This window comes from Myxine glutinosa, chromosome 1 (genome assembly GCF_964187855.1).
Source record: "Myxine glutinosa chromosome 1, kmMyxGlut1.1, whole genome shotgun sequence".
NCBI lineage: Eukaryota > Metazoa > Chordata > Myxini > Myxiniformes > Myxinidae > Myxine > Myxine glutinosa.
The window spans coordinates 237,830,167-237,842,807 of NC_136261.1; the positions used below are offsets into that span (position 1 = coordinate 237,830,167).

The following is a 12,641-nucleotide window of genomic DNA, read 5'->3' on the forward strand; positions in this document are numbered from 1 at the left end:
TCATCCTCGAAGCAGCAATTACATTGTGCATACCGATACATTTACCGACGCACAACACGATCTGCTCCACCGTCACCTCAGAAGGTGGTGTGCACGACAAACCATTTTTCCGACAACTTTTCCAAACCGGAAAAATCCTCGATGTTCGCCATGGCCATGGGCGTGGGGAAACACTCGATACCGTGAAGCAAACAAGCAACGCGGGATCGAGTGCGCTCTCTCACTCTCAAACTCGTAAGAAATGAAATGTATAGATAAAAGAGTAGAGAACAGAGCGGGAGAAAGGGAGGAAAGGCGGCGCTACCACACGGCGTGTACCACGAGAAACGCCGTGCAGCAACGTTCTCTGATTACACACGTGCGGCCGCACCTGAGAGAGAGAGACAGAGACAGAGAGATATTGGGGGGGGGGGGGGGGGGGGGGGGAGTAAGGAGAGGAGGAAGAAGGAGGAGTGAGGAGTTTCAATGTAGAATCTACACGTCCCCATTGTTATGGTGCGTGTGACAGATGTGTCCTTGATGAGGACTTCCATCCTTGTTACCTCCACTAGCGAAGGTGGGTGGAGGTTTTTTTGCTTCCTGTATTTGTGGCTTTGAATTGCATCAGTTTGCAAAATTTCAACTTTCTAGCCAACCTATAAAGTACTAAACATGTATAGGAGTGAGTGAATGGTTAGAAAGAGCTTTACATGTATGATGATTTTGTTTTTCTCCGAATGCCTGGTGCGCAGAACTAAAAGCAAAATGTTACATCTTGGCCCATATCCTTTGTGCAGGACATTGCAAATGCATGGGGGTGCCTGGAGCAGGCTGAGAAGGGCTATGAGGAATGGTTGTTGAACGAAATTCGCCGGTTGGAACGTCTTGACCATCTTGCCGAAAAATTTCGGCAGAAGGCTGCAATCCATGTGGCCTGGACTGAAGGTGCCCCCACCCTCTGCCTCCCCCACCCACTCTCCAATCTTTTCACCTTTGGCATAAGGGGTTTGTACAGTTTTTCAGCAACATTGAAGAGAATCTCCATGAGTAACTTCAAGTGCTATTCAAGCTTTATAGTGTTTTTTTTTCTTTCTTTCTTCCAGAGGAAGATTTTTAATAACTTGTATTGTATCACTGGCGAAGGGAAATTGAGAAGACAGGAGGAGAGGGAGGATGGGAAGAAGGTAGGTGAAGAAAGGCGGAAGTGGAAATGGTGGGTGAAGAAAGGGGCAGGTGGAGAGGGTGAGTGAAAGAAGAAGGAGGTAGAGAGGGTGGGCAAAAGAAGAGGAAGGTGGAGAGTGGGTAAAGGAAGAGGAAGGGGGGAGAGAGTGGCTAAAGGAAGAAAGAGGTTGTTGGTGAAGGAATTGATTTGGGGGTTGGGGGAGGGGAGAGGTGAGAAAGGAGGGTGGAGGGATTGTGAGTATGAGAGGGGCGAAAGATTGAGGGGGGGGGAGAAGGAAAAGGCATGTGAATGTGAGGGCAGAGGCAAAATAAGTTATTGTTTGATTAAAGAACATTATTTTCTCTAGATACTGAAGTATGTTCTGTGATATATACAGTGCCCTCCATAAGTACTGGAACAGTGAAGTTAAAGTTGTTATTATTGCTATGTACTCAAGAAATTTGGATTTGTGATCAAAAGATGAATATGAGGCAACAGTACAGAAGGTCAGATTTCATTTCTTGGTATTTCTATGTATACATGTTTTACCATTGTAGAACAATTGCACTTTGCATGTTCAGTCCCCCCATTTTAGGTAAGCATAAGTATTAGAACAGATCACTGACAGGTGTTTCTTGTTGCTTCAGGTGTTTATTGTTGCATTAATCGGTCGTCCGTAAAAGAGCTGTGAATGTCTAGTCTTGGTTTTAGCCTTTGCTTTTGCCTTGGGAGTCTGTCTTTGGAGTTAGTAGGCATAAACCAACATGAAGACCAGAAAACTTTCTGAAAGAAAAGCAAGCAATGTGAAAGCTGAAAGAACAGAACTGCAGGGGGACTGAACATACAAAGTGCTCTTGTTCTACAATGCTAGAACATGTATACATAGAAATACCAAGGAATGAAATCTGACCTTCTGTACTCTTGCCTCATATTCATCTTTTGATCTCAAGTCGAAATCTCTTGAGTGAGTATATAGCAATAATAACAAATTTAACTTCACTGTTCCAATACTTATGGAGGGCACTGTATATGAATGAAGAATTACTTTCGCTTTCATGTTTTTTCCCCCTCATTGAACTTGTGCATTGATAAATATCAACTTATTTTGTTTTCCAATTTCTGTCTATAGGCAAGGAAGCTCTGTTGCTGCAGCGAGATTATGAGTCTGTATCCCTGACCGAACTTAAGGCGCTTCTACGCAAACGTGAGGCATTTGAGAGCGATCTCGCAGCACACCAGGATCGTGTTGAGCAGATAGCTGCCATCGCCCAGGAGCTCAAGTGTGTGCCTTTTCCTAGCTCTCGTATCTTACATTCTCAACTTTACTTCTTTAAAAAAAGAATAAGTTGTCTTATTTGTTTTGGGTTTTTTTTGCAGCTCATTGAAAATTAAGTATGCTTAAAGTGTGCAAAATTATTAGAGTTGCAATAAAGCAGAGGCCAAGCAGTTAATATTGAAAATGAATTGTATTTTACTTTGATGGGTTTATTTGTTTATTCATGTAATTTCTGGAGGATTAGTTATTGCTGTTGATGCATTGCTTTCCTGTAGTCAAGGACAAGTATTTGGCCAGAGCACCAGCACACTGTCCTACTTTTTGTCCCCCGTCGCACCGCAGAGCGAAAGGGGGACTATAGTTTTCCCCTACGTCCGTGTGTGCGTCCGTCCGTGCGTGCGTGCGGACGTGCGTGCGTGCATGCGTGCATAAGCAAAGGACCGAATTCTAATTTGGTGTGTGGGTGCAACCCACGTCAAAATCCAAGATGGCCGCCGCCATGTATGTCTGACGCCATGTATGTCTCAACCTTGTGAGCGGAATATCTTGAAAAATAAGCGAAGTACCATCTTCTAAACTGGTGTGTGGGTGTATCTAGGCATAAGGAAGAACGCTATTGAAAATTGGGTCACCACGTCAAAATCCAAGATGGCCACCACCATATATATGTTTGAACCTTGTGAGCGAAATATCTTGAAAAATAAACGAACTACTAACTTCTAATCTGGTGTGTGGGTGTATCTACACATAAGGGAGAACGCTATTGAAAATTGGGTTGCCACGTCAAAATCCAAGATGGCCACCTTGTTAACATTCATCTGTGGTAACAGATTCTGTGGTGACTTTAACGTTCATCAGCAAATGTGATGGTATTCAACCATCAAACCATGAAGAGTGAATGCAATGGCAGATTATCACATGGCATACCAGTTTGATACTCCTGAGAAACGGCACACTCTTGGATATAATGCTCTGCCTGTGCAACACCAGGATGATATTTTATTGTAGGTTTGGAATCTAACCCTGTTTAAACAGCTGAAAGACAAGTGTGATACCCCAAGGTATCCAGTCTGCCTTTTTTATCAGCAATATGAAGCCACTTCAGGAGTATTGTGTGTTTGCATGTTATGTCAAACAGGTGTTATTGAGTCGTTTCAAAAAAATCATACGACTCTGTTAGTGCATAGTCAACTCGGTCTCCCTCAAGCATTGGTGACCATTGAAGCATTCGAGGGCGTATTCCTGGATCCACGAATATACATGTTTAAGGTCCAAGTTGTAGTTAATTGTGTGGCATGTGTGTGTGTTTTGTCACATGTTGTTTTGGCCTGTGTTTTGTTGTTTTTGGTGTCTTTTACTATTAATTTCTTTCTTTCCTTTTATTTATTTATTTACTTTTATATGTGTCTACGAAGACGTGAACTCTTGCAAATTGGTTTTGTAAGGCTCACTTGGCTGTGCCTGGATTGGATGGGTTTGATGGTAGACGAGTAGCAGTCGAAACCCAAATCCTATCCCGATGACCTCTTTTTGACTCCATCTTTACCTATTCGGGTTCCTCCTGATGGCTCCAATGCTGTATGCTGGCCTTTCCATTAACATTGGCAATGATGCATTATTTTAAAATTAATTATGTATGACCAATATCTCATATTTTTTTCTTTTCTTTTTTTTCTTTATGACCTTTATGACCTTTCTTTCTTTATGAATTAATTATGTATGACCAATATCTCATATTTTTTTCTTTTTCTTTTTTTTTGTTCAAGGCCTAGTCTCGTGGAAGAGCTAGAACACAGAACAGATCAGGACACGACATAGCAAATGGAACGGCAGGAGAAGGGAAACACCAGGGCAGAGGTAGATGGAGACAGACAAACAAGGGATGCAGGTAACGATGAGGAGTCGTGGAGTACGCAAGGGTTGGGCAAGATGGATACATCTATCTATAATTCCAGTAATCTATGTGTGTATGTGTGTGTGTCTGTGTGTGTGTGTGTGTGTGTGTGTGTGTGTGTGTGTGTGTGTGTGTGTGTGTGTGTGTGTGTGTGTGTGTGTGTGTGTGTGTGTGTGTGTGTGTGTGTGTGTGTGTGTGTGTGTGTGTTTGTCTGTGACCGCTGTTTCTCGACAACCACGGGTCCGATATACTTGAAACTTGCCAGGTATATTGCTGGGGACCCGAGGATGTGCCTTTTCAAGGTTTGAAATTAATCGGACAAGTGGTTCCCAAGGTATGGTCACCGTACTCGCAAGCCGTTCGCTTTGGCTTTGCGAATGGACCAAACCATTTCATGTAAATAGAGGGGTGGGGTTCTACCGTACTCGCAAGCCGTTCGCTTTGGCTTTGCGAATGGACCAAACCATTTCATGTAAATAGAGGGGGGGGGGGGGGGGTTCTGTGGTCGTTACTGCCACGTGGTTTCAAAGTTTTTTTTTGTTGTTGTTGTTTGCACGCATGTTTTTTTGCACCCACGTACGGGCACGCCCTAGTCTATCTATAATTCCAGTAATCTCTGTGTGTATGTGTGTGTGTCTGTGTGTGTGTGTGTGTGTGTGTGTGTGTGTGTGTGTGTGTGTGTGTGTGTGTGTTTGTCTGTGACCGCTGTTTCTCGACAACTACCGGTCCGATATACTTGAAACTTGCCAGGTATATTGCTGGGGACCCGAGGATGTGCCTTTTCAAGGTTTGAAATTAATCGGACAAGTGGTTCCCAAGGTATGGTCACCGTACTCGCAAGCCGTTCGCTTTGGCTTTGCGAATGGACCAAACCATTTCATGTAAATAGAGGGGGGGGATATAATTTTAGATATATATATAGTACGGGCACGCCCTAGTAAGCATAATTCTGAGAGGGGTGGATGTGGTTTAACGGGTGTAGAAAAGATCATGGTTTTGGATGGGAGCCATGAACAGCTGTCTTGAATAGCCGGAGGGAAGAATTGGATCAAAGAGAGTGTGGAACAAAAACAACTCATGGAAAACTCTTGTATATCCAGGGTGTTCATGCAGCAGCTCATGTACAAACTCTTGCATATCCATGGTGCAATTAAAGTGTCCAAGTAATGTGCTCTTGCAGAAAAAAATATTATGCTTGAATTGATGGCCTACCTTTTTCCTAAGTTTTAATTCTTTTTTTTAACACACACCACCCTGCACATTTTCCAAAAAGGAGTGCAAACAACAAACTGTTGCATGTACATACTCGGTACTATAGTACACCTTGGAAAATGAACGAAAGCCGAACAAGTTAAATGGAGTACAGTCTTGTACTTCTTAATGCGTTTCCATAACAAAATTCAGAATTAATTATAACTTTTCACAAATATAAAATGCTTCAGCACAATAGAGACAAACTTTACATGCACATGCCTTATTGGTGCTGCAGAGCAATATATAGATGGGTAGGTAAATTGATGGGAAAGTCATAATGCACATATCTGAGGCGTTGCTACATCTCGGATTTTTTCGGGAAATCTTCGAGAAGTGCAAAGTATTTCCAACAGGTGCTTTGTCGCGTTTTGGAATTAAATGTGGTTTTGATCAAAAATGCTTAAAAAATAAAAACCGACAACAAAAAGTTGTTATTGTTGGTTTACTTGAAATGTACCCGTCAAAGCCCAAAGTTATTGATTAAATTGACATTGTCAAACCTTTGCCTGTTTCTGTGAGTCTGAAATGTCAACTGAGAATTATTGTCTGCCAGGGTTAACTGCTTTTCAAAATTTGCAGTCGGAACTGCAAAAGAAAGGACCACCCAGTCATTGATGTCCATCTATATTATAATATCCATAGGTGATTATGTCTGTCTGTCCAGGGGTGTGGCTTACTCTGTTTAGAGAGTAGCTCCACCCATTCTTGGAGAGGCTTCGAAACAAATATCCACCATTTTATTAACTCGCATAGCTTTGAGGTCCTTTTGTTAGGCCCACGGTGTCTTGCTCTCTCTCACAGTTTTATTTCAACTCTAATTCGATATATCATTTCATTTTTCACAGTCGCTAACATAGTTTTAGACTCGGTTGGAAAAAAAACGGGAAGAAAATCTGATGAAAGTTTCCGTTTATAGAACGAAATGCATTTTCGAAGGCCTGTAAAATAAAGCCCATTCATTGAGTCACCCTCACGATTTTATCTCGAATTCACCATCTTATTTCATTTTTATCGATGGTTTTAGACTCGGTTTAGCAATAATTGAAAAAATAAATGCACACACGGGAAAATGCCGAAATATATAAAAAAATTGCGGACGATGTATCATACACCGCCCAACATGACACAGACAGCAAAATGATTCGCTTTTTGTTTTCCGTTAAGATATATTACTTTTCCGTTTGATGACAGTCGTCACAAAAACGTCAACAATCATGCCGACAGAGATTTCTTCGTTCTTATTTCATTCAACATTATTATCCGGAAGTGAAGGTTCACGTGTTCATTCCACGTGTGCAAAAACAAACTATATTTCAGGTGTGCATGGACGTGTAATTCACATATGTAAAATAAATAAATTAACAGACGGGAAATTGATGAGAGATATTTCGTTCGGAGCGATTATACACCGCCCAAAGGAAATTTTTCACCGGGAAACAGTGAATTCACCGAGCGAATGTCATCGAATTTCACCGAGTTTCAGGATATTACCGAGAGATATTTCTTCGTTTTTATTTTATTACTTTAAACATGCATATTCATGTGGGATGTGGGATATATACATGTGGGATGTGTGTGGGTGTACATGTGTGTGTGTGTATGTGTATATACAGTCACGTGAAAAAGTAAGTACACCCCATGTAAAGTTTTGACTTTTTCAACATATTTCAACATACAGCTATTTGATCTTCATTTCAACAATATTGATAGATAAAGGTGATATAATATAACAAATATGAAACATTTACATTTTGTAGTGCATTGTATAATTTAAATAAACATCAATGCAAATTTTGCATGTGGAAAAAGTAAGTACACCCCTACATTTATCACGACTTCAAATACCTAAAATTAGAATCAGGTGTACCAGCTGAGGTGCAAATGATTAGAACATCGAAAAGAGAGGATCTTGGAGGAACCTGTCTTATTTAAACCTCAGACATTTAGTTTGGTTTGCTCTTTGTTGTTGAAGTGTGTGGCGTCACCATGCCGAGATCAAAAGAGCTCTCTGAGGCCTTCAGAAAGAAGGTTATAGATGCCTACGAGTCTGGGAAGGGATTTAAAAAGATCTCCAAACAATTTGAAATCAATCATTCGACTGTCCGGAAGATCATTTACAAGCGGAGAAGATTCCAAACAACTGCCAACTTGTTCAGGCCAGGCCGCCCCGGCAAGTTCAGCCCGAGAGCAGACCGCAAGATGCTGCAAGAAGTCTCCAAGAACCCCAGAATGTCATCACGGGACCTACAGGTAGCTCTTGCCACTGTTGATGTCAAAGTGCCCGAGTCTACCATTAGAAAGAGGCTGCACAAATTTGATCTATATACATGGGAGGTGTGCCAGGAGGAAACCTTTGCTGTCCAGAAAGAACATCAGGGCAAGACTAAAGTTTGCCAATGAATACCTAGGCAAAGACCAGCACTTCTGGAACAATGTGCTCTGGACAGATGAGTCAAAGGTAGAGCTATTTGGCCACAGTACCAGAAGACATGTTGGCAAAAACCAAAGACGGCATTTGACCACAAGAACCTGATACCAACTGTAAAGCATGGTGGTGGAAATATTATGGTTTGGGGCAGCTTTGCTGCATCAGGGCCTGGGCAGCTCACCATCATAGAATCCACGATGAATTCTTCATTGTACCAGAGGGTGCTTGAGGATAATCTGAGGCCATCTGTCGGAAAGTTGAAGCTCAACCGAAGGTGGACCTTGCAGCATGACAATGACCCTAAACATACCAGTAAATCCACCAAGGAATGGCTGAAAAGAAAGAAATGGAGGGTTCTGGAATGGCCAAGTCAAAGCCCGGATCTAAATCCCATCGAGATGTTGTGGGGGGATTTGAAACGAGCTGTGCATGCAAGAAACCCCTCAAACATCGCACAGCTGAAAGAATTCTGCATGGAGGATTGGGCAAAAATTTCTCCCAGTCGATGTCAGAGACTGGTAGACAGTTATAAGAAACGCGCACTTGAGGTTGTATCTGCCAAAGGGGGCAATACCACCTATTAGAGCCAAGGGTGTACTTACTTTTTCCACATGCGAAATTTGCATTTATGTTTATTTAAATTATACAATGGGCTACAAAATGTAAATGTTTCATGATATTTGTTTTATTATATCACCTTTATCTATCAATATTGTTGAAATGAAGATCAAATAGCTATATGTTGAAATATGTTGAAAAAGTCAAAACTTTACATGGGGTGTACTAACTTTTTCATGTGTGTCGGTGTACGTGTGTGTGTGTGTGCGTGTGTGCGTGCGTGTGTGCGTGTGTCGATTACATTATTTGTCGATCTGATAAATTGCCAGTAACCATTTTGTGAAACTGAATGTGCAGGTGCTGCATCTAACTCAATATGTCGAAATGTCACACACACGTCCATGCCCGTGGGATTCCCATGGGTGACCCCACTAGTATTATTATAATAGAGCAAACATATATATGGTTTTGTCGTTATGCATGTCGTTATGTTTATATGCAATGAAAAGGTCTTCTTCTTCTTCAAAAAAATTAACACCGTCTTAATTAACACCCTCTTAATTAACCCTCTTAATTACGTTAAGACTGCTGAGACCCCTCAGACCTTTGACAACCCTTTAATTCCCCCAAGACCATTGAAGACACAAAACACCCTGAAAACCCAAAACACCTGAAAGACCCAAATTACCCTTCAAGGCCCTGAGGATCCAAAAGAACCTGAAGACCTTAAATGGCACCGAAGACCTAGAAGACCCAAAATAACCCAAAGACCCTGAAGACCCAAAGAACCTTAAAGACTCAGAGGAACCAAAAGACCCTTAAGACCCAAAATCCCCTGAAGACACTGAAGACCCAAAATACCCCAAAGACCCAAAACACCCCAGAGACCCAAAACACCCCGAAGACCCAAAAAACCCTGAAGACCCAAAACACCCAGAAGACCCAAAACACCCTGAAGACCCAAAACACCCTGAAGACCCAAAACACCCTGAAGACCCAAAACACCCTGATGACTCAAAACAACCTGAAGACCCAAAACACCCCAAAGACCTAAAACACCCCGAAGACCCAAAACACCCCAAAGACCCAAAACTCCCCGAAGACCCAAAACACCCCAAAGACCCAAAATACCCTTAAAGGCCCAGAGGATCCAAAATAACCTGAAGACCTAAATGGCACCGAAGACCGAAGACCTAGAAGACCCAAAATAACCCAAAGACCTCAAAGACCAAAATGACCCCGAAGCAGAAGCACCGAAGACCTGGAAGACCCAAAATAACCCAAAGACCTCGAAGACCCAAAGGACCCCCGAAGACCCAAAACGACCCAAAGAACCTTAAAGACCCAGAGGAACCAAAAGACCCTTAAGACCCAAAATCCCATGAAGACCCCGAAGACCCAAAAGACCTGAAGACCAAAATGCCCCGAAGACCCAAAATACCCCAAAGACCCAAAATACCCCAAAGACCCAAAACACCCCAGAGACCCAAAGTTTAGTCATAACTCGCCCATAACTTTTTAAAATATGTTATATATCGCTTTTCACCCGATCTCTCAATGGTGAATAAATCACTTCAAAATTAAATAAGTCTCGTCCATAATCTCTTCTCATAATAATAATTCTCGTGAATCCATATTCAGATCTTCACCAAAATTGAATCGATTCGTCCTTGTAACACACCCAACCGGTCCACCAAATTTCGTCCAAATCCGTCCATAATTTTTTTGAGATATCGTGCTATTTATCAGTTTTATCCCGATCACTCAATGGTGAAGAATCACTTAAATATTAAATAATTATCGTATCCGAATCCATATTCAGATCTTCACCAAAATCGAATCGATTAGTCCTTGTCACACGTACAACCTGCCAAACAGACAGGGGTGAAAACATAACCTCCATCCACCTTTGGCCTCTGATAAATGTACAACCTTTCCATTGGCCTCCAAAAAGAAAGTATGGGCCATTTTGGAATATTCGTCAATTCAAATGCTTGGCCTTTGTGTACGTTTAAGCATCCCAGCGCTGTATAACAACTGACACATGCCTTTAAGGCATGCTGAAAGCTCCCCAATACCTTGTACGTTGCGTCTCTTTTTAATTAGAGTTGCGAGTGGTACTCTGTCATGTTTATAGTAAAACGACAGCTTTTAAGGCATAAGTGAGCGCTACGTATAGTCATATGAATGGTGTTTTGTACATCTTCACATTTCCCACAAAATCTTACTTCATCCTTTATTCGCTCCTGAAAACATCCAGTTGGAATTATGATAAAAATGATTGCTAGAAAATGTGATGAATTTGCAGAAAGCATCCAGTATGTTGCAGTAATGGCACAACTTGTAGCTGTTGCTTCGACTTTTATCATTTCTCCATTATGAATTGTTGACCACTCCAGAGGATGCTGGCGTTGGCCATTCCCATGATTTGCGAGCGAAATTTTGCTCGTCTTCCAAAACATTATATTATGAACAATGGACCTAAATGCAGATTGTGGTTGGGCAGAAGAGCTTGTCTGCAAAAAGGGAGTCGTTTGTCAGCGGGTTTGGATCGTCTTCAACTGGCGAAACAATCGCATGTCTAAGATTAATGAGAAAAGCTGCACTCTTTGTGCAGTAGCTGAATGCTGATGAGGTAGTTGCACCAGATTCCTGGCAATATCTTAATGTCTTTCATGGTTAATAATTCCCCACTTTTGAAATCCCTTTTCTCAATCTGCTCTGAGCATGTGTGTTCTATTAATTTTACTTTTGGAGTCTCATGTGCTTCCTCTTGGTTTCACCAACACATTCTGCACACCACTCCTAAGTACTGTGGCTGGTCTGGAACCACCCACCCTCCTGTTCAGCCTTTTTCAAGTCTCCCTACCCTTGGGCATTATCGGTGATTAGATTGCTTTGGCATTATAATAAACAAACTCTTAAAAGCCTCTGACATAATTCCCACCTGGCTTCTATTGGTCAGTAAACCTTCCGTCCTTACCACATTATTGCAGACTTTCCCATCTGCTGAACCAATCCTATCACTTTGAATGCCCATGGGTGAAATTAATGTGGCTCTCTCAGGAGGTAAAACGGAGCTTTACTTTGGTTGCCATTCAATATTTATATCCCTTTGACCGGTTAGGTACTCAATTTCCTCTGTATTTTGTTCCTATTACCATTCTGTTGGTGTTCTTTTCCTTGAAGACTTGGGTTAGATATTGTACACCGCTCCTTTCCTATGCCATCTCCAGGCATTGCAAATCGTCATTGCCGGGCACCGAAGGGGGCTCGGCAGTGACGCACGCTGAAAGAGAGTACTCAGTTTTCACTCTGGTTGTTTGTTTGTTTGTTTTCTTGTTTGTTTGGTTGTCCGGGCGATATCTCAGCCATCCTTTGAGCTAGGAAGCTGAAATTTTGGCACAATAGTGAGAAAGTGCTTTGTCAAAAACGGTATTTTTGTACACCGCACCTTTCCTATGCCATCTCCAGGCATTGCAAATCGTCATTGCTGGGCACCGAAGGGGGCTCGGCAGTGACGCACGCTGAAAGAGAGTACTCAGTTTTCACTCTGGTTGTTTTCTTGTTTTCTTGTTTGTTTGTCCGGGCGATATCTCAGCCATCCTTTGAGCTAGGAAGCTGAAATTTTGGCACAAGAGTGAGAAAGTCCTTTGTCAAAAACGGTATTTTTTGTTTTTTGATTAATCAATAAATTGAGGAGTTATTTAATTATTAGCGATTAATTAAGTACTTATTTAATTAATCTAATTTCCTTTCTCTTCTGACCATTAACTCAGGCACCTTTTGAGCTGGGAAGCTAATATTTGGACATGAGTGACCAAGTGATGTGGCTATCAAGGATATTTTTGATTTGTTGATTAATCATTTCATCTCTTAATTATTTATTGATTAATCGATTAATTATTTATTGAGTAATCAATTAATTATTTAATTTTTTATAAATGACTTATTTAATTAAAGTTCTAAAAGATACATCTTTGGATGAAGCACTAGTGGTTTAGTTAAGCAATTAGCCAATTGATTATGAAAATATTTTGTGATAATCTTTTATTGATTTTAATTATACAATTAATCAATCAATTAGTGT

The 12,641-nt window shown here is 41.4% G+C and overlaps 1 protein-coding gene across 1 annotated transcript in view; it reads left to right on the forward strand.

Moving 5' to 3' along the window:
- The window catches only part of LOC137411412 (alpha-actinin-1-like), a 230,153-nt gene that overhangs the window by 192,050 nt on the left and 25,462 nt on the right, over positions 1 to 12,641 (forward strand). Inside the window, 2 exon segments of the mRNA XM_078785256.1 lie at positions 777 to 924; positions 2,271 to 2,421. Coding sequence (XP_078641382.1) covers positions 777 to 924; positions 2,271 to 2,421 — 299 coding nt within the window.